Here is a 19,295-nt window from a genome sequence, read left to right as displayed (position 1 = left end):
CAGCTGTAGAACCTTTTGAGGATCTGAGGACCCATGCCAAATCTTTTCAGTCTCTTGAGGGGGAATAGGCTTTGTCGTGCCATCTTCACAATTGTCTTAGTGTGTTTGGACTATGATAGTTTATTGGTGATGTGGACACCAAGGAACTTGAAGCTCTCAACCTGTTCCACTAACAGCCCCGACGATGAGAATGGGGGCGTGCTTTGTCCTCCTTTTCCTTTAGTCAACAATCATCTCTTGGACACATGGACTATGGTGGTCTGCTTAAAACATGTTGGTATTAGACTCAGTCAGGGAGAGGTTGAAAATGTCAGTGAAGACACTTGCCAGTTGGTCAGCGCATGCTCGGAGTACACGTCCTGGTAATCTCTCTGGCCTTGTGACTGTTGACCTGTTTAAAGGTCTTACTCATATCGGCTACGGAGAGCGTGATCAGTCGTCCGGAACGGCTGGTGCACTCATGCATGTTTCAGTGTTACTTGCATAGAAGTAATTTAGCTCATCTGGTAAGTTTGTGTCACTGGGCAGCTCGTGGCTGTGCTTCCCTTTGTAGTCTGTAATTGTTTGCAAGCCCTGCCACATCCGACGAGCGTCGGAGCCGATGTAGTACGATTCAATCTTAGTCCTGTATTGACGCTTGCCTGTTTGATGGTTTGTCAGAGGGGGGATTTCTTATAGGCTTCCGAGTTATAGTCCCGCTCCTTGAAAGCGCCAGCTCTACCCTTTAGCTCCGTGCGGATGTTGCCTGTAATCCATGGCTTCTGTTTGGGTCTACTTAAACAGTTAACAAGGTGGCAGTAGCACCATCAGAAACCATTTACAGATTTTTTTATAAATTGGAAATGACTGGTAAAGAAATTAGTTCTAACCATAATCACCTTGGCCCAATCGCTGAGTCATATTGTGCAACACTGAGGTGTGTGAGTAGGCACTTTTCCCACATGATCTTGAAGCCAGTGGAGGCTGGTGAGAGGAGCTATAGGAGGACATGTGGTTTCCATGTTTGATACCATTCCATTAATTCCATTCTAGACATTACAATGAGCCGGACCTCCTATAGCTCCTCCTACCTCTGCTTGAAGCCCACCCAACACCATCCTCTGTGGAACTATTCAACAGTGAGAAGACCAGTCAGTGGGTTAACTAACAAGGTAGGAAACCACAGTGTGCAACTGTCTTCAGAAGCTCACACCAAGTAGGCGGGGAACAGCCTCGTTTGCAAGACTCATGATGCTCCACCCTGAGAGTTGTGTCGGAGACAGCAGCTGAGGAAAGAGACTAGAAGACAGGAGCGAGGGATTTAATAATTTCACAGTTTGACTGTAAAATCAGCAAATTTTGTGAGGTTGCATGGAAAAAAGCACCATGGAAATAAACAGCCCAAAAATAATGACAATCATGTTCACTTTATTTTTTTTGTTTTCCATTGAATACATACAAATACATAGACATATATAAACGCACCCACAAACACAGAAAATTATATCTACATTATGCATACAAGATCATTCATTCAGAGATCCTTCTGCAGCCTGTGTCACCAAAATATGCCACAAATACGACGACCAAAGGGTGTAAATCATCTCAAGTGTATGTATTGGAATCCAAGTGACACTAGTCTTTAACGATGTGAGAACTCAAGGAGGCGTCCTCACAGTGAGGGGGCAACAGTGAGCAGGCACTTGGCATCTCTGGAGAGGAAGTGGCCCACGGGAGTCCTCTTGCCCCAGGTCTGCTGCAGGACCTCGCGGTCCAGTTTGTTGAGCCTCTGGGAGCACAGCCGCAGGTCCTGGACCTGTTCTGACAGGCCGTCCAAACTACAGCTGTCCCAGGGGCCGGCTACCTGACAACCTGAGAAAGAGAGATGGAACAAATTAGAGGGACATAGAGAGAGACAGATACAGTCTGAGAACCAATAGACTACTATAGGCCTAATTTACCTTGGAGGTTGAGATGGGTCAAAGGTCTCTGGGCGTCACGGAGGGCGGAGAGGAGGCTGTAGAGTCCTGCTGAGGTCACCGCCGGGTTCCCTGACAGGTCCACAGACACCACAGAGGGACAGACAGGCAGACATCTGGACACACAGAACATACGGATCTCAATCCTGGACAGTCACATAAACCAGAGGTACTGTACAGGGAGGACACTTGGAAAAGGCACAGGCAGCTCAACTAAAAGACAAGGGTGACATGAATAGAGAGAAAACACAAAATGCACACACACCTGGCGAGGGTGGCCACGCTGTTGTCCGTCAGTCCATTTCCCCCCAGGCTTAGATGGGTCAGGGAGCAGTCATCCTGTGGAACACACAAAGAACCAATCAGAACCATGTCCTCCGTGACTCAGCAAGGGACCAATCAAATCCCTGATCTCACGGTGTGCCCTTGACCAGGCAATTATAACGATGTATTAGTAGTACGTCTTAGTACCAGACCTGGGTGTGTATTTGATCATTTATTTAAATATGTATTTGATGTGTGAGAATGTTCAAATAAACGTGTCCCGATTCAACTACTTCTATTGGTTAAATGGATATGGATGGGAGTGTATTTGAGTGAGTGAATTCTTTTTTCAAATACATGTCAATACTTCAAGTGGATTTCCAAAAACGTGTTTTCTGGAAGATAATGCATGACGTGGAAGGTATGTTCCACGACACGTTAGCGGAGTTGCATTATTTTGCAGAGAACGCATAGAGCCCTGAGTTGATTATCCCTTTTATACATACCATGGCTATAATTTAACATATTTGCCGCAAGAAATGTATTCATTTGCCAGTAGAAAATGTGACAACATCCACTGAAGTAGCTAGCAAGTTTACTGGCTAGATAGTTGCAGTAGTTGCCTTGGTAACCAAACCATCATCCTGGGCTTGCTATTATGAAAATCAAATTAAACAATGCCAATGTCTTCAATTCAACGTTTGCCTTCAAAAGCAGCTCAAAAATAGAACATGTAAGAATGAACTTCATAGCCATTGAATTATACCGTGCAATTGTATGGAAATAATTAAGTAATAAAGGCCTGAGGGGGTGTGGTATATGGACAATATACCACGGCAATGCTGTCAGATTGTGCCCAACGCTTGGACACAATCCTTAGCAGTGGTATATTGGCCATATATCACAAACCCCAGAGGTGCCTTATTGCCATTATAAACTGTTTACCAATGGAATTAGAGCAGTAAAAATAAGTGTTTTGTCATACCCGTAGTATACAGTCTCATATTCCACAGCTATCAATCATGCAGGGCTCATTATAAACTGGGTGGTTTGAGCCCTGAATGCTGATTGGCTGACAGCCGTGGTATACCACAGGTATGACAAAACTGTCATTTACTTTTATAATAGCAATAACACACCTCAGGGGAGAGTGATATACAGTACATTCGGAAAGTATTCAGACCCCTTGCCTTTTTCCACATTTTGTTACGTTACAGCCATATTCGAAAATGGATTAAATTGTTTATTTCCCCTCATCAATCTACATCCAATACCCTATGACAAAGCAAAAACTGTTTTTTTTTTTTAGAAATTTTGCACATTTATTAAAAATAAAAAAACTTTAAACTATTCAGACCCTTTACTCAGTACTTTGTTGAAGCACCTTTGGCAGGGATTACAGTCTCGAGTCTTCTTAGGTATGACACTACAAGCTTGGTACACCTGTATTTGGGAAGTTCTCCCATTCTTAATAATAATAATAATAATATATGCCATTTAGCAGACGCTTTTATCCAAAGCGACTTACAGTCATGTGTGCATACATTCTAGGCAGATCCTCTCAAGCTCTGTCAGGTTGGAAGGGGAGCGTCTCTGCACTGCTATTTTCAGGTCTCTCCAGAAATGTTTGATCGGGTTCAAGTCCGGGCACTGGTTGGGCCACTCAAGGACATTCAGAGACTTGCCCCGAAGCCACTCCAGCGTGGTCTTGGCTGTATGCTTAGGGCCGTTGTCCTGTTGGAAGGTGAACCTTCACCAGTCTGAGGTCCTGCGCGCTCTGGAGCAGGTTTTCTATAATTTGCTCCGTTCATCTTTCCTTCTATCCTGACTAGTCTCCCAGTCCCTGCCGCTGAAAAACATCCACCACCACCATGCTTCACTGTAGGGATGGTGCCAGGTTCTCCAGACGTGACGCTTGGCATTCAGGCCAAAGAGTTCAATCTGGTTTCATCCGACCAGAGCATCTTGTTTCTCATGGTCTGAGAGTCCTTTAGGTGCCTTTGGGCTAACTCAAAGTTTGCTGTCGTGCGCCTTTTACTGAGGAGTGGCTTCTTCCATTTAAGAAAGATGGAGGCCACTGTGTTCTTGTGGACCTTGAATGCTGCAGAAATGTTTTGGCTCCCTTCCACAGATCTGTGCCTCAACATAAATCCAGTCTCTGAGCTCTACGGACAATTCCTTCAACCTCATGGCTTGGTTTTTGCTCTGACATACAGTCAACTGTGGGACATTATATAGACAGGTGTGTGCATTTCCAAATCGTGTCCAATCAATTGAATTTACCACAGGTGGACTCCAATCAAGTTGTAGAAACATCTCAAGGATGATCAATTTAAACAGGATGCACCTGACCTCAATTTCAAGTCTCAAAGCAAAGGGTCTGAATACTTATGTAAATAAATGTGTTCTTTTTAATAAATGGGCAAATGTCTAAAAATATGTTATCGCTTTGTCATTATGGGTTATTTCATGTAGATTGTTGAGGAATTTCCATTTAATCTATTTTAGTTTAGAATAAGGCTGTAACAAAATGTGGAAAAAGTCAAGGGGTCTGAATACTTTCCAAATGCAATATATGGCCAATATACCACACCTCCTTGGGCCTTATTGCTTAAATATTATACTATTTGTATTTTCAAATAAACCATATCTGAATACTTACTTCAAAATGTACAGTATGTGAAAGTAATTGATAAATGTAAATAGTATTTGAACCCAGGTCTGCTTAGTATCAGGCAGTTAGTACTATGTCATCCATTACATTTACATTTACATTTAAGTCATTTAGCAGACGCTCTTATCCAGAGCGACTTACAATATTATATCAATGTTGAGTTCTCAGCTTGGCCTCCAGCTTGAAACATTAGTCGACATGAATCCTACTTAACAGGGGGACCATCACCACATTTGTTCCTCTATTGAAGACAATCTTGCCGGAGCTCCCCTTTAAGTCAAATGCTATATTCACTTTAAGATACAACCATTGTGTCTTCCTTAACATATCAGCACATGTCTCTTGGCCTGAATAGCAAACGGCAACGTTGTGCAGCAGATAAGTGTGAATGACATGCTTCCTTTTCAACCTGTGAAATGTTATTTCCACACGCTTTCAGCTGCGCCTGTGGTACAGGTAACTGCCAAAATAAAGGAAACACCAACAAAGGGAGTTGGGCCACTACGAGCCGGCCAGAACAACCTCAATGCACCTTGGCATAGATTCTACAAGAGCCTGGAAGTATATTAGAAGGATGTGACACCCTTCTTCCATAAGAAATACCATCATTAGGTGTTTCATGTTTGAGATGAACATTTTTTTCAGGATCCACTCCAGAATCTTCCATAAGTGTTCTATAGAACTCGCCAGCTTGTCGTCCTAAAAATAGCGGAAATTAGTTAGGATTTTCTACCTCTCGTTCCGTTGGGCATTCCTAAAGGGGAAATTAATGGGGAAAATAAACAGGGTATAAGGGAGATATGCCAAAAATAAGGTCTGAGGTTAACACAGGCTAAGGATAACTTATACGCTTTGTTCTAGGAGAGCCTTTATGTGCTCAAAATAAGTAAGTTGCTAACGAGTCACTAGCCGTCTGAGAAATGGAACTACAACATTAGTCGCAACATTTTAGAATCACTACAGCGAACACGCAAACTAGTCTACGCTACATTACCCCAAAAAGCTAGATGGTTTAGTTAGCTTTCTGCTTACCAGCTCAAACAAAAATTGGAAGTGTCCTTCGCCATACTGCCAAGAACCTTGCCCTCATCCAGGCCAAGATGGGACACGGTAGTGCTGGGCATTTTTATACTAATTAACTCAGGTTCCACACCTGTGTGGAAGCACCTGCATTATATATACTTTATATCCATTATTTACTCAAGTGTTTCCTTTATTTTGGCAGTAACCTGCATGGGTTTACTGGTTACAGAGAAACAAGAGTTACCAGAAACCTAACCAATTGTTTGGCCAATATCCAAATCATAGCATTTTTATAATTTACCAATTTTTTTTTTTTAATTGCACAGCAGTTTCTTTTCGTGTACCTTCACAAACAAATTTACACCCACTTAAGGCTACTTAGAGAATATGATAGTTTGTGCAGTTCTTTCGCCAAACAATGCTTAATTAATGGCAAGTATTCTAAGTTGCCTTGTACGGCAACTGCTCCGCCCACAACCGTAAGGCTCTCCAGAGGGTAGTGAGGTCTGCACAACGCATCACCGGGGGCAAACTACCTGCCCTCCAGGACACCTACACCACCCAATGTTACAGGAAGGCCATAAAGATCATCAAGGACAACAACCACCCAAGCCACTGCCTGTTCACCCCGCTATCATCCAGAAGGCGAGGTCAGTACAGGTGCATCAAAGCTGGGACAGAGAGACTGAAAAACAGCTTCTATCTCAAGGCCATCAGATTGTTAAACAGCCACCACTAACATTGAGTGGCTACTGCCAACACACTGACTCAACTCCAGCCACTTTAATAATGGGAATTGATGTAAAATATATCACTAGCCACTTTAAACAATGCTACCTTATATAATGTTACATACCCTACATTATTCATCTCATATGCATACGTATATACTGTACTCTATATCATCTACTGCATCCTTATGTTATACATGTATCACTAGCCACTAACTATGCCACTTTGTTTACATACCCATCTCATATGTATATACTGTACCCGATACCATCTACTGTATCTTGCCTATGCTGCTCTGTACCATCACTCATTCATATATCTTTATGTACATATTCTTATCCCCTTACACTGTGTATAAGACAGTAGTTTTGGAATTGTTAGTTAGATTACTTGTTGGTTATTACTGCATTGTCGGACCTAGAAGCACAAGCATTTCGCTACACTCGCATTAACATCTGCTAACCATGTGTATGTGACAAATACAATTTGATTTGATTTGAATTTGATGATGCAGTTTTTGAATTTGTGTGTGTGTGTGTGTGTGTGTGTGTGTGTGTGTGTGTGTGTGTGTGTGTGTGTGTGCGCGCGCGCGCGCGCGCATGCATTTGTGTGTTTGCATGTGCTGTGTACCTGGGACAGGACTGACGTCAGGTGTTCTAAAGCAGGGTGGTCAGCGGGTCCACAGCGGATGGCAGACAGATGGAGGTGTGTGAGACAGTGGAGAGGCAGAGTCTTCAGGACCAGCTCAAAGCCTGTAGAGCCCAGAGCATTATGGGATAGATTCACAGACTTCAGGTGCCCTGTACCTGTAGGATGATGAGATGATACTGATTCTTCTGGAACATTTCAAACTACCTCAAACAGATAGCAATGTGTCCACTTAGAGTTGTCTCCTTCACCATTTATATACATTATATTTAATAATAATAATAATAAAATACAATTTATCCAAAAGAGACTTACAGTCATGCATGCATACATTTTATCTATGGGTGGTCCCGGGACTCTGGAGTGGCTAATGCTAATATTTAGAATATCAGTGTGAAAGGGGTATATTAATGAGCCTGTTTACCTGCCAAGGCTCTGGCCAGTAGGAGACGGTGTTGCTGTAGGCAGCGGGCTGTGAGGTTGCAGGCCTGCAGGGAGAGGCTGGCCAGTAGGGGGCACGCTGACAGCAGGCAGGACAGGGCCTGGGACAGACCATCACCCAGCGGGTTCACACTCAGGTCCAATTCCTCCAGACACTAGAGAGAGAGAGATGGGAGGGAAGAGACGACCATTTTGTTTAGCTCGCCATCAACACATCCATCCATGTGTAGCAAGGCGGACGTGATGTAGCCGCACTACGCCATCCTTTACATCGTCGTCCTGTTCTTATAGTTTAGATATGAATGATCTACACATTGCCGAACCTATAGGTGAGCAACAATAGTGAACACATACACACCACATTATTGATTCAAACTTTTGGTCAGTCATATACTATTCTTAAATAACATGACCTCTGTGCAGAATAGAACAATAGCCAGGCCAGGACCTCCACATCTGGCTTCTAACCAAACCAGGATCGTCTGAGATCAGCCACCTAGACAGCTGATGAAACTGTGGGTTTGCACAACCGAAGAATGTCTGCACAGACTGTCAGAAACCGTCTCAGGTAAGCTCATCTGCGGGGTCATTGTCCCGACCAGGACATGACTGCAGTTCGGTGTCGTGACCGACTTCAATGGGAAAATGCTCACCTTCAATGGTCACTGGCACGCTGGAGAAGTGTGCTCTTCACGGATGAATCCCGATTTCAACTGTACCGGGCAGATGGCAGACAGCGTGTATGACATTGTGTGGGCGAGCGGTTTGCTGATGTCAACGTTGTGTGCCCCATGGTGGCGGTGGGGTTATGGTATGGGCAGGCATAAGCTATGGACAACGAACACAGTTGCATTTTATCGATGGCAATTTGAATGCACAGAAATACCGTGACGACATCCTGAGGCCCATTGTCGTGCCATTCATCCGCCTCCATCACCTCGTTTCAGCATGATAATGCGCGGCCCCACGTCGCAAGTATCTGTACACAATTCCTGGAAGCTGAAAAAGTCCCAGTTCTTCTATGGCCTGCATACGCACCAGACATGTCACCCATTGAGCATGTTTGGGATGCTCTAGATCGATGTGTACGACAGCGTTTTTCAATTCCCGCCAATATCCAGCAACTTCGCACCGTGATTGAAGAGGAGTGGGACAACATTCCTCAGGTCACAATCAACAGCCTCTATACGTGTCACGTGAGGCAAAGAGGCAAATGGTCACACCAGATACGGACTGGGTTTCTGATCCACACCCCTACCTTTTTTTAAAGGCGTCTGTGAGCAACAGAAGCATATTTGTATTCCCATGTGAAATCCATAGATTAGGGCCTAATGAATTTATTTAAATTGACTGATTTCCTTATATGAACTGTAACTCACTTTATAAACTTTTAAAAAATTGTTGCATGTTGCGTTTATATTTGTGTTCAGTGTAGTTACCGGGAAAGCAGGTTGAGTCTGCCCTTCCAAGGCGTTTGCCGCCTTCTTAAGCCCCTCCCCCGTGATGTGATTGGCGGACACATCCAGATGGCGAAGCCGGGGCATGGTGACGGCAGCGGCGACCAACTCAGGGAAGAGGTCATCGTGGAGACGGTTGCCAGACAGCTGTAGCTGAGTGAGGCTGGCCTGCAGTTTGAGGGCACGGAGGAGAGGGGAGAGGGAGGAGGGGGGCAGGCTGAGGCCACACACTGACACAGAGGGACTGCCGTCCTGCACCTCACACAGGCGAGCCACACGCTTGTTCTCCTCTAGAGACAACACACACACGCACACAGAAACACATGGCATGGATTAACAGTGCACTTCAGCTTTTCAAATACCAGTAATTTAGGGAGGGATACATGCTCAAAACTGTGAATTCTGTTATTCACCGATGAACTGGATGTCGATTAAGGGAGCCCCACGCACCTCTCTGATTCAGAGGAGTTGGGTTAAATGCGGAAGACACATTTAGGTTGAATGCATTAAATTGCGCAACGGACCCCCTTTCCTTCCCTTATTCGCACATTTCCGCGGCAGGAAATTAACCAGAGAGGTATCAGTTGTTCACATACTCACCCACTGCCAGGCTGCGACAGGCCTTCTTGTAGCGCTCGGGAAGAGGGGGGAGGTCCCACGAACACACCTCAGCCAGGACCTGCAGTGGACATAATCATCAGCCTTCTCGCTACATAAACAACTGTAAAGATTACACATTTGTGTTTCTAATATTGCAATCCTTCACACCATTTAAAACTGAGGCAGCACTGTTCCAGACGATCAACACAAGTAACAGAATTTGCCATCACAGTCCTACTTATGCCTATTTCAGGGTAGGAGTTTCTTCTACCGGACAGATCTAGGATCAGATTACCATATCCTCACTCTTAGGGATTAAATAAGATCTGACCCTGTGTCAGTGGTTAGAAAGGTCCAATGCAGCAGTTATTATCTCAATATCAAATCATTTCTGGGTAACAATTAGGTACCTCCGTGTGATTGTTTACAATAAAAATGGTCAAAGGGTACAAAAATAGATTCTTAGCAACACAAATGTTGCTAGGAATGTTGGAGTGGGCAGTGGGAAATTAACTGTTATTGGCAGAGAAGCACCAGTGACTCTGTCTATAAAAAAAAGTGGTCAGATGAACAGATGCTAAACTACAGGACTGTTCTGCTAGTACAGACTGGAATATGTTCCGGGATTCTTCCGATGGCATTGAAGAGTACACCACATCAGCCACTGGCTTCATCAATAAGTGCATCGAGGACATCGTCCCCACAGTGACTGTACGTACAGTACATACCCCAACCAGAAGCCATGGTTCACAGGCAACATTCGCACTGAGCTAAAGGGTAGAGCTGCCGCTTTCAAGGAGCGGGACTCTAACCCGGAAGCCTATAAGAAATCCCACTATGCCCTCCGACGAACCATCAAATAGGCAAAGTGTCAATACAGGACTGAGACTGAGTCCTACTACACCGGCTCCGATGCTAGTCGGATGTGGCAGGGCTTGCAAACCATTACAGACTACAAAGGGAAGCCCAGCCGAGAGCTGCCCAGTGATACGAACCTACCAGACAAGGTAAATTACTTCTATGCTCGCTTCGATTCAAATAACACTCAAATATGCATGAGAGCATCAGCTGTTCCGGACGACTGTGTGATCACGCTCTCCGCAGCCAATATGAGTAAGAGCTTTAAACAGGTCAACATTCACAATGCTGCAGACCCAGAGGGATTACCAGGACGTGTACTCCGAGCATGCACTGACAAACTGGCAAGTGTCTTCACTGACATTTTCAACCTCTGAGTTCAAATACTCTGAGTCCGTAATACCAACATGTTTCAAGCAGACCACCAAGAACACTAAGGTAACCTGCCTAAATGACTACCGACCTGTTGTACTCACTTCTGTAGCCATGAAATGCTTTGAAAGGCTGGTCATGGCTCACATCAACACCATTATCCCAGAAACCCTAGACCCACTCCAATGTGCATACCGCACCAACAGATACACAGATGATGCAATCTCTATTGCATCTACACTGCCCTTTCCCACTTGGACAAAAGGAACACCTATGTGAGAATGCTGTTCATTGACTACAGCTCAGTGTTCAACACCACAGTGCCCTCAAAGCTCATCACTAAGCTTAGGACCCTGGGACTAAACACGTCCCTCTGCAACTTGAAGATGAACTTCCTGACAGGCCGCCCCCAGGTGGAAAGGGTAGGTAACAACACATCCTCAACACGGGGGCCCCTCAGGGGTGAGGGCGCAGTCCCCTCCTGTACTCCTTGTTCACTCATGACTGCGTGGCCAGGCACAACTCCAACACCATCATTAAGTTTGCCGATGACAACAGTGGTAGGCCTGATCACTGACAACGATGAGACAGCCTATAGGGACGAGGTCAGCGTTCTGGTCGTGTGGTGCCAGGACAACAACCTCTCCCTCAACGTGACCAAGATAAAGGAGGTGATTGAGGACTACGGGATAAGGAGGACCGAGCACGCCCCCATTCTCATCGAAGGGCTGTAGTGAAGCAGGTTGAGAGCTTCAAGTTCCTTGGCATCCACATAACCAACAAACTAACATGTCCAAGCACACCAAGACAGTCATGAAGAGGGCACGACAAAATCTTTTCCTCCTCAGGAGACGGATCCTCAAAAGGTTCTACAGCTGCACCACCGAGAGCATCCTGACGAGTTGAATCAAATCAAATTGTATTTGTCACATACACATGGTTAGCAGATGTTAATGCGAGTGTAGCGAAATGCTTGTGCTTCTAGTTCCGACAATGCAGTAATAACCAACAAGTAATCTAACTAACAATTCCAAAACTACTGTCTTATACACAGTGTAAGGGGATAAAGAATATGTACATAAAGATATATGAATGAGTGATAGTACAGAGCAGCATAGGCAAGATACAGTAGATGGTATCGAGTACAGTATATACATATGAGATGGGTATGTAAACAAAAGTGGCATAGTTAAAGTGGATAGTGATACATGTATTACATAAGGATGCAGTCGATGATATAGAGTACAGTATATACGTATGCATATGAGATGAATAATGTAGGGTATGTAACATTATATAAGGTAGCATTGTTTAAAGTGGCTAGTGATATATTTACATCATTTCCCATCAATTCCCATTATTAAAGTGGCTGGAGTTGAGTCAGTGTCAGTGTCAGTGTGTTGGCAGCAGCCACTCAATGTTAGTGGTGGCTGTTTAACAGTCTGATGGCCTTGAGATAGAAGCTGTTTTTCAGTCTCTCGGTCCCAGCTTTGATGCACCTGTACTGACCTCGCCTTCTGGATGATAGCGGGGTGAACAGGCAGTGGCTCAGGTTGTTGTTGTCCTTGATGATCTTTATGGCCTTCCTGTAACATCGGGTGGTGTAGGTGTACTGGAGGGCAGGTAGTTTGCCCCCGGTGATGCGTTGTGCAGACCTCACTACCCTCTGGAGAGCCTTACGGTTGTGGGCGGAGCAGTTGCCGTACCAGGCGGTGATACAGCCCGCCAGGATGCTCTCGATTGCCTGGTATGGCGACTTCTCTGCCTCTGACCGCAAAGCACCACAGAGAGTAGTGTGTACGGCCCAGTACATCACCGGGGCCAAGCTTCCTGTCATCCAGGACCTCTATACCAGGCTGTGTCAGAGGAAGGTCCTAAAGATTGTCAATGACTCCAGCCACCTTCGTCAGACTGTTCTCTCTGCTACCGCACGGCAAGCGGTACCGGAGCGCCAAGTCTCGGTTCCAAGAGGCTTCTAAACAGCTTCTACCCCCAAGCCATAAGACTCCTTAACAGCTAATCAAATGGCTACCCAGACTATTTGCATTGCCTTGCATTTTCTTAAAACTGCATTGTCGGTTAAGGGCTTGTAAGTAAGCATTTCACTGTAAGGTCCACTACACCTGTTGTATTCAGCGCAGGTGACTAATATAATTTGATTTGAGAAGTTTGGAACTCTTTCCTATTGGTCTATTAATTAATTTACTCCATCCTACCAAAACAGGCTGAAATTTCAGGCTGTCTTTTCAAACAGCTCTTACACTAAAGGTGCATTATCATTCTCACACAATTATTCCAACCTCCAGTGTTTTATGTGTATTTCCACACTATCGTAAGTGTTTGGCATCACCTCTTCATTGGTGTGGAGAACAGCCAGTAGCAGGTCTTGGGGAGAAAGCAGAGCGCCCTCTTTCTGCAGCGAAAGGCGTGGCAGGAGGCCACAGGCCTGGTAGTAGCGCTGGGCCGCCTGTTCACATAGCCACGACACTGTGCATGAGTCTGCCTCGCTGGAATACACAGTGACACACAGTGACACACAGTGACACACACTGTTATGAGCACGCACAAACACACACCCCCCCAGTTACAAAATATTGTCTTCTTCTTGAACTGCACTGTTGGTTAAGGGCTTGTAAGTAAGCATTTCACGGAAAAGTCTACACTTGTTGTATTCGGCGAATGTGACAAATAAAGTTTGATTTTAGTATAGAAGCTGAATCTCAAGCAAGGCCAAAAGGGTCCCCCAAGTGCGGCAGGTAGCCTAGCGGTTAAGATTGTTGGGCAAGTAACAAAAGGTCACAGATTCGAACCACTGAGCCGACTAGGTGAAGAATCTGCCAGTGCCCTTGAGCAAGGCACTTAACCCCAATTGCTACTGTAAGTCTCTCTAGATAAGAGCGTCTGCTAAATGACAAACATTTCAATTTAAATGTACCACTTTAGACATTCACTCTCTTTCACACATACATGCAGGAAGACAAATACACCAACCTATGTGGTACTGGTATCAGAAACACGTTAGCTTGAACCCTGACCCGCATTCTGATTGGTGCAAGCATTGTTGGCGCAGCGACTGTCTGGTTTGGGACCTGAGGTTGAGGCAGAGAAATACAATTTTAGAAACGATAAAAATAGAACTACTAGAACAAAATCCCCATTCAAGTCAATGATCCGTGATGGGTGAACCAGTCTAGTAAAATATATTTCTACGTTACAAACCATGAACTACCCATGAACTGAGTCTGCGACATATCTTTGCAAGTCCGTTCACCTCTTTAGGACCTTCATCTCCCTACTGCCATCCCTGACAGTCCAAAACAGAATCTTGCTACAGTAATGATGTGACTTGACTCTGTCTCTCGCGCTGGCAGACTAAATCAAACGCTCAAGCTATTTGAAAGATTTGAAATAGTATTTGAACCCAGGTCAGATTTCACTTGATCTCTCTGACCTGCTGAGTGCTGTAGCGGGTCTGAGGCGGCGTGGAAGCTTGAGGGTCGTCGTCGTCAGTTACGGTGGGACTCTGTGGCCTGCTGACCTCTCGGCGGCCCAGCATTACCATGCCTGAGAGCTGAGTCATCTTCACCTGCCTCGGCATGCCACGCAGAGGGAGAGCCCTACTGGAGGAGGTCGACACTGCAGGACGAAAGAAAGAAAGAGAGAGAAAGAAAGAAAGAAAGAAAGAGAGAGAAAGAGAGAGAGAGAGAAAAAACAGGTTGTGATTCCACTGGCTAATACTGCCCCTTATAGTTCATAGATAGTAACATGGATATGCTTGTGCTCCTCTGTTAGCTTCCATATGATTTCTACATTGAAGTACAGATATGGGGCTGTGTGTGTGTGTGTGTAATCAGTGCAGCTTCTACACACCTCTGCTAGCCATTTCAGTCGTGGTTGAACGACAGTTCTGACCCCTGGCCCCTGATGACATCATATTCAAGTCCCGCCTTCCATTCTGCTCCTCCCCCACTCTCCTCTTCTTCTTTGGGTGAACATTGCCCATGTCATTCTCCAGCCAATCATCTATCAGATATTCCTCCTCAGGAACAAGCGCTGGCCTGCTATTGGACGACACCGCCGGTGTGCTGCTGAACTGTGGCAGGCTCTGGGAGAGAAGGCGGGTCTTGGCACTGCCTAGGCTTCGAATGGCACTGTGGTACTCCTCCCTGCCAAAGACAGAGGGTACCGCAGACTCTCTCACTTCAGGAACAGAAGAGCTTGTTTCCTGGCTGGGGGGAAATTCCTTTGGAGCTGGGGCTGCTCGGAAACGTCGGCGTGGTCGGACAGGGCGCAGAGGGCTAACCACGCCATCCAAGTCACTGTGGTCGGAGGAGCTGCTGTCATCCTGAGAAAGACAGAGATTGTTTGTCAATAGGAACAGTGTCTCACTTGCAAATCTGCTTCACATCAACTAACTTTATGAACGCTGCTCTTGACTGACATTCTATGACCGTCGTAAAGTGCTGGGTCATTGAGAATTGGTTTCAAACCTATGACAGACATCTCATTTCCTATGTTGTAAATCAACTAGTACCCCAAAGAGGATGGAGGCCTCTGTCCCTCTGTGTCGTTGTTGGGGCCCCGCTGTGCCGTTGGAGTGCCTCGGTTTGGGGATAGGTGGTACTGCGCTCTCCTTGGGGCTCCTGGTTCTGGGCTGGCTGTTGGTGGACGAATGGTGCCCTCCGGTGGGGATCAGAAGCTCTGAGTTCTCAGCATCGAACAGCTGACTGTCCTGCAGAGCATCAAATGGCTTGGGGGGCGCGGGAGCAGTGGGGACTGTGGTACAGAGAGTGTAGAAAAGTTAAGTGCACAGTGGAATAGTTGACGTCCTTACAGCAACAGGAATGTATGTTGTGGGAGACGGCATATTTTCTGGACATTAAGCAGATTTTAGGCCTCACAAACAGTGTGTGCGTGTGTGTAAGATGATGAATTCATATGTACAGAGTATTTTTACACAACACTAACTGACACATTGAATATACAAAATGTACAAATGTCTTATCCACAATAAAAAAAAAATGTTAAACTCTGATATGATAAGAACAAATGTTTGAAGCAGAGCATCAGTATCAAATAAACATGTTACCCATAATAAAAACGAAAAAGCTATGATAGGAAACAGTGGGTGAGAACAAATCATCTGGAGATAGATTTGCCTGGAAGCTAGCAGATTTAGCCTTACGCATCAGCGCATCAGGGTAGACTTCTCTGTGGCAAACAGTTCCTCTGGCAATCGTTGAAACCTACTTGGTAACGAGGGCACTCAGCATGTCTGTACTGAGGGAGGCTCTGTACCGGGTTTTGTTTTATGGAAATTCATATGTACGGAGTATATTTACACACAACACAACTAACCGTGACACATTGAATATACAACAGGGTTGGGGTCAATTTCATTTTAATTCTAGTCAATTCAGGAAGTACACTGAAATTCCAATTCTCTTTAACGCTTTTCACTGAGGAACATTTTGAATTTGGTTTACTCTCTGAATTGACTGGAATTTCAATGGAATTGACCCCAACCCAAACATAAAGGCCTCATAACCACAGTTTCATTATATAAACCACTCTACACTGTTCTAGCCTTCTTGTATTGCATAGGCCTACACCCACCAGAGGAAGTATGTAGGCCTCACCTAACCCTGCTAGGGCCCTCCTCAGCAGCTCCTCTGTGCTGGACAGCTCATGTCTGGCCTCCTGGTCCAGCTCTCTTCTGTACATCCTCTGCCACAGACGCAGGCTGTCCAGGGGTGTCTCACCCTGAGGGGGACACAGACATACATGAGCCACTTGCACAAACACTCACAGGTGCATGCACCCCCCACCCCAAACAAACATGTGCACAGTCCTCCAAAACACACACACACACCCACACACACACACATCTTGTCCTGACCTTGGCATTGCGGACAGTGACTGAGGCCCCCCTCTCCACCAGTAATCTGGCCGCTTGGAAGTGTCCACAGTTGAGAGCGTCGTGTAGGGGGGTGACGCCCTCACACAGTGACCCCCCTGGGTCGTTAATGTCAGCCCCCCTTTCTAGCAACAGAGCCACCACGTCTGAGAGAGAGAACAGAGGGAGAGAGAAGCAGATGAGGGTTAAAATGCTGATTAAGTCCAGACCTGCCCACCCTGTCCAGCTTTTTAGAGTACCAGACGCGCGCGGCAAATTGGGGTTTCAACTCACTCACCGAATTTGGGTTTCAACTCACTCACCGAATTTGGGTCCCCCCCCTCTCGCACCGCTCGTGCGCGCTCTGTTTGTGAGTCTGATCGCAATTATAGAATTGTACCAAATTAAGTTTACGAAAGGTTGGAGTACTTTCTTGACAGCATTCCATTTACACATATGGTAATAGTCACTAACAAGATGTAATTAGAAAGAACACAAAGGGCCTTTATTCTTAGGAGTTAAAAAAAATATATATATTAAACAAATAATAATAAAGTTATTTGTTTAGGTACAAAATGTACAAACGTCTTATCCACGATATAAAAAAAATATATATTTAAAAAAAAAACTGATATGATAAGAACAAATGTTTGAAGCAGAGCATCAGTATCAAATAAACATGTTACCCATAATAAAAATGAAAAAGCTATGATAGGAAACAGTGGGTGAGAACAAATCATCTGGAGATAGATTTGCCTGGAAGCTAGCAGATTTAGCCTTACGCATCAGAGCATCAGGGTAGACTTCTCTGTGGCAAACAGTTCCTCTGGCAATCGTTGAAACCTACTTGGTCACGAGGGCACTCAGCATGTCTGTACTGAGGGAGGCTCTGTACCGGGTTTTGTTCTTGGAAACGAGACTGAGTATTCGTTCACAGTCTGAAACGCTGTGGAATATGACCAATATCCCCATCGCAGCCGAAAGGTGGGAGTAGACCAGGCTGCCCCCCTCCTTCTCAATGTGCCGATTTCTCTCCAGGCCTGATCCGTGCGCATGTTGACCAGATTCCGCTCAAAAGGTTGTTGCCTGATAGTCTAAACTCATCTTCCACCAGATCAACAGAGGCTCCCCTCGGGAATAAGGCAGGGAAAGCCTGCCATGAAAAAGTTGAGGGATGAGAACTTGGTTGTCTGCTTGTTGGCAATGTCAACGACTACTGCATGCTGGAGGAGCACATCTCCAAATGGACATTTCATGTAGTCTACTGCAGAAGAAAATATATTTCTGACATCTGCATAAGTCTTCAGATCCAGCTTGCCGTAGCCCCCCAAGTTTAGTCTCTATAGTAGAGGAAAGCTTGTCACCTCTCAAAACAGGACCAATCACTAGGGTCAGCTCACAAGTCCTTGGCTTTTTAGACACGGTTCCTAATCAACACTAAAAGAAAAATAATTTTGAAAACATAAAAACAAATGATCACATTGACACAGACCGCAAACTGGCTACACAAAGCTTAAGTAGGCTACCACAAAGGGAATCTGGCCGCTGTCCCGTAGGCTACCGCAAAGGGAATCTGGCAGCTGTTCAGTAGACTACCGCAAAGGGAATCTGGCAGCTGTTCAGTAGGCTACCGCAAAGGGAATCTGGCAGCTGTTCAGTAGGCTACCGCAAAGGGAATCTGGCAGCTGTTCAGTAGGCTACCACAAAGGGAATCTGACCGCTGTTCAGTAGGCTACCACAAAGGGAATCTGGCAGCTGTTCAGTAGGCTACCGCAAAGGGAATCTGGCAGCTGTTCAGTAGGCTACCGCAAAGGGAATCTGGCAGCTGTTCAGTAGGCTACCACAAAGGGAATCTGACCGCTGTTCAGTAGTCTACCGCAAAGGGAATCTGACCGCTGTTCAGTAGGCTACCATAAAGGGAATCTGACCGCTGTTCAGTAGGCTACCGCAAAGGGAATCTGGCCCCTGTTCAGTAGGCTACCGCAAAGGGAATCTGGCTCCTGTTCAGTAGGCTACCGCAAAAGGGAAATCTGGCCACTGTTCAGTAGGCTACCGCAAAAGGAAAATCTGTCCGCTGTTCAGTAGGCTACCGCAAAGGGAAACTGACCGCTGTTCAGTAGGCTACCACAAAGGGAAACTGACCGCTGTTCAGTAGGCTACCACAAAGGGAATCTGACCGCTGTTCAGTAGGCTACCGCAAAGGGAATCTGACCGCTGTTCAGTAGGCTACCGCAAAGGGAATCTGACCGCTGTTCAGTAGGCTACCGCAAAGGGAATCTGACCGCTGTTCAGTAGGCTACCGCAAAGGGAATCTGACCGCTGTTCAGTAGCCTACCACAAAGGGGAACTGGCAGCTGTTCAGTAGGCTACCG

At 45.6% G+C, this 19,295-nt stretch overlaps 1 protein-coding gene across 1 annotated transcript in view; it reads right to left on the bottom strand.

Moving 5' to 3' along the window:
- Nucleotides 1-1,390: 1,390 nt before the first annotated feature.
- Nucleotides 1,391-19,295, bottom strand: part of tonsl (tonsoku-like, DNA repair protein) — a 32,858-nt gene continuing 14,953 nt past the window's right edge. The window contains exons 15-28 of the mRNA XM_035752669.2: nt 16,927-17,090; nt 16,667-16,790; nt 15,562-15,803; nt 14,898-15,372; nt 14,479-14,663; nt 14,019-14,116; nt 13,378-13,534; nt 9,798-9,876; nt 9,180-9,487; nt 7,724-7,895; nt 7,282-7,457; nt 2,224-2,297; nt 1,941-2,074; nt 1,391-1,851 (exon numbers count right to left, since the gene is read on the bottom strand). Of these exons, the coding sequence (XP_035608562.1) occupies nt 1,652-1,851; nt 1,941-2,074; nt 2,224-2,297; nt 7,282-7,457; nt 7,724-7,895; nt 9,180-9,487; nt 9,798-9,876; nt 13,378-13,534; nt 14,019-14,116; nt 14,479-14,663; nt 14,898-15,372; nt 15,562-15,803; nt 16,667-16,790; nt 16,927-17,090 (2,588 nt within the window). The 3' untranslated portion in view covers nt 1,391-1,651. The remainder of the gene's footprint in view (nt 1,852-1,940; nt 2,075-2,223; nt 2,298-7,281; nt 7,458-7,723; nt 7,896-9,179; nt 9,488-9,797; nt 9,877-13,377; nt 13,535-14,018; nt 14,117-14,478; nt 14,664-14,897; nt 15,373-15,561; nt 15,804-16,666; nt 16,791-16,926; nt 17,091-19,295) is intronic.

Source organism: Oncorhynchus keta, chromosome 35 (assembly GCF_023373465.1).
Source record: "Oncorhynchus keta strain PuntledgeMale-10-30-2019 chromosome 35, Oket_V2, whole genome shotgun sequence".
In the NCBI taxonomy this organism is placed as follows: domain Eukaryota; kingdom Metazoa; phylum Chordata; class Actinopteri; order Salmoniformes; family Salmonidae; genus Oncorhynchus; species Oncorhynchus keta.
Note: the sequence above shows the minus strand (reverse complement) of the source record. Positions and strands in the feature narration are given on the sequence as shown.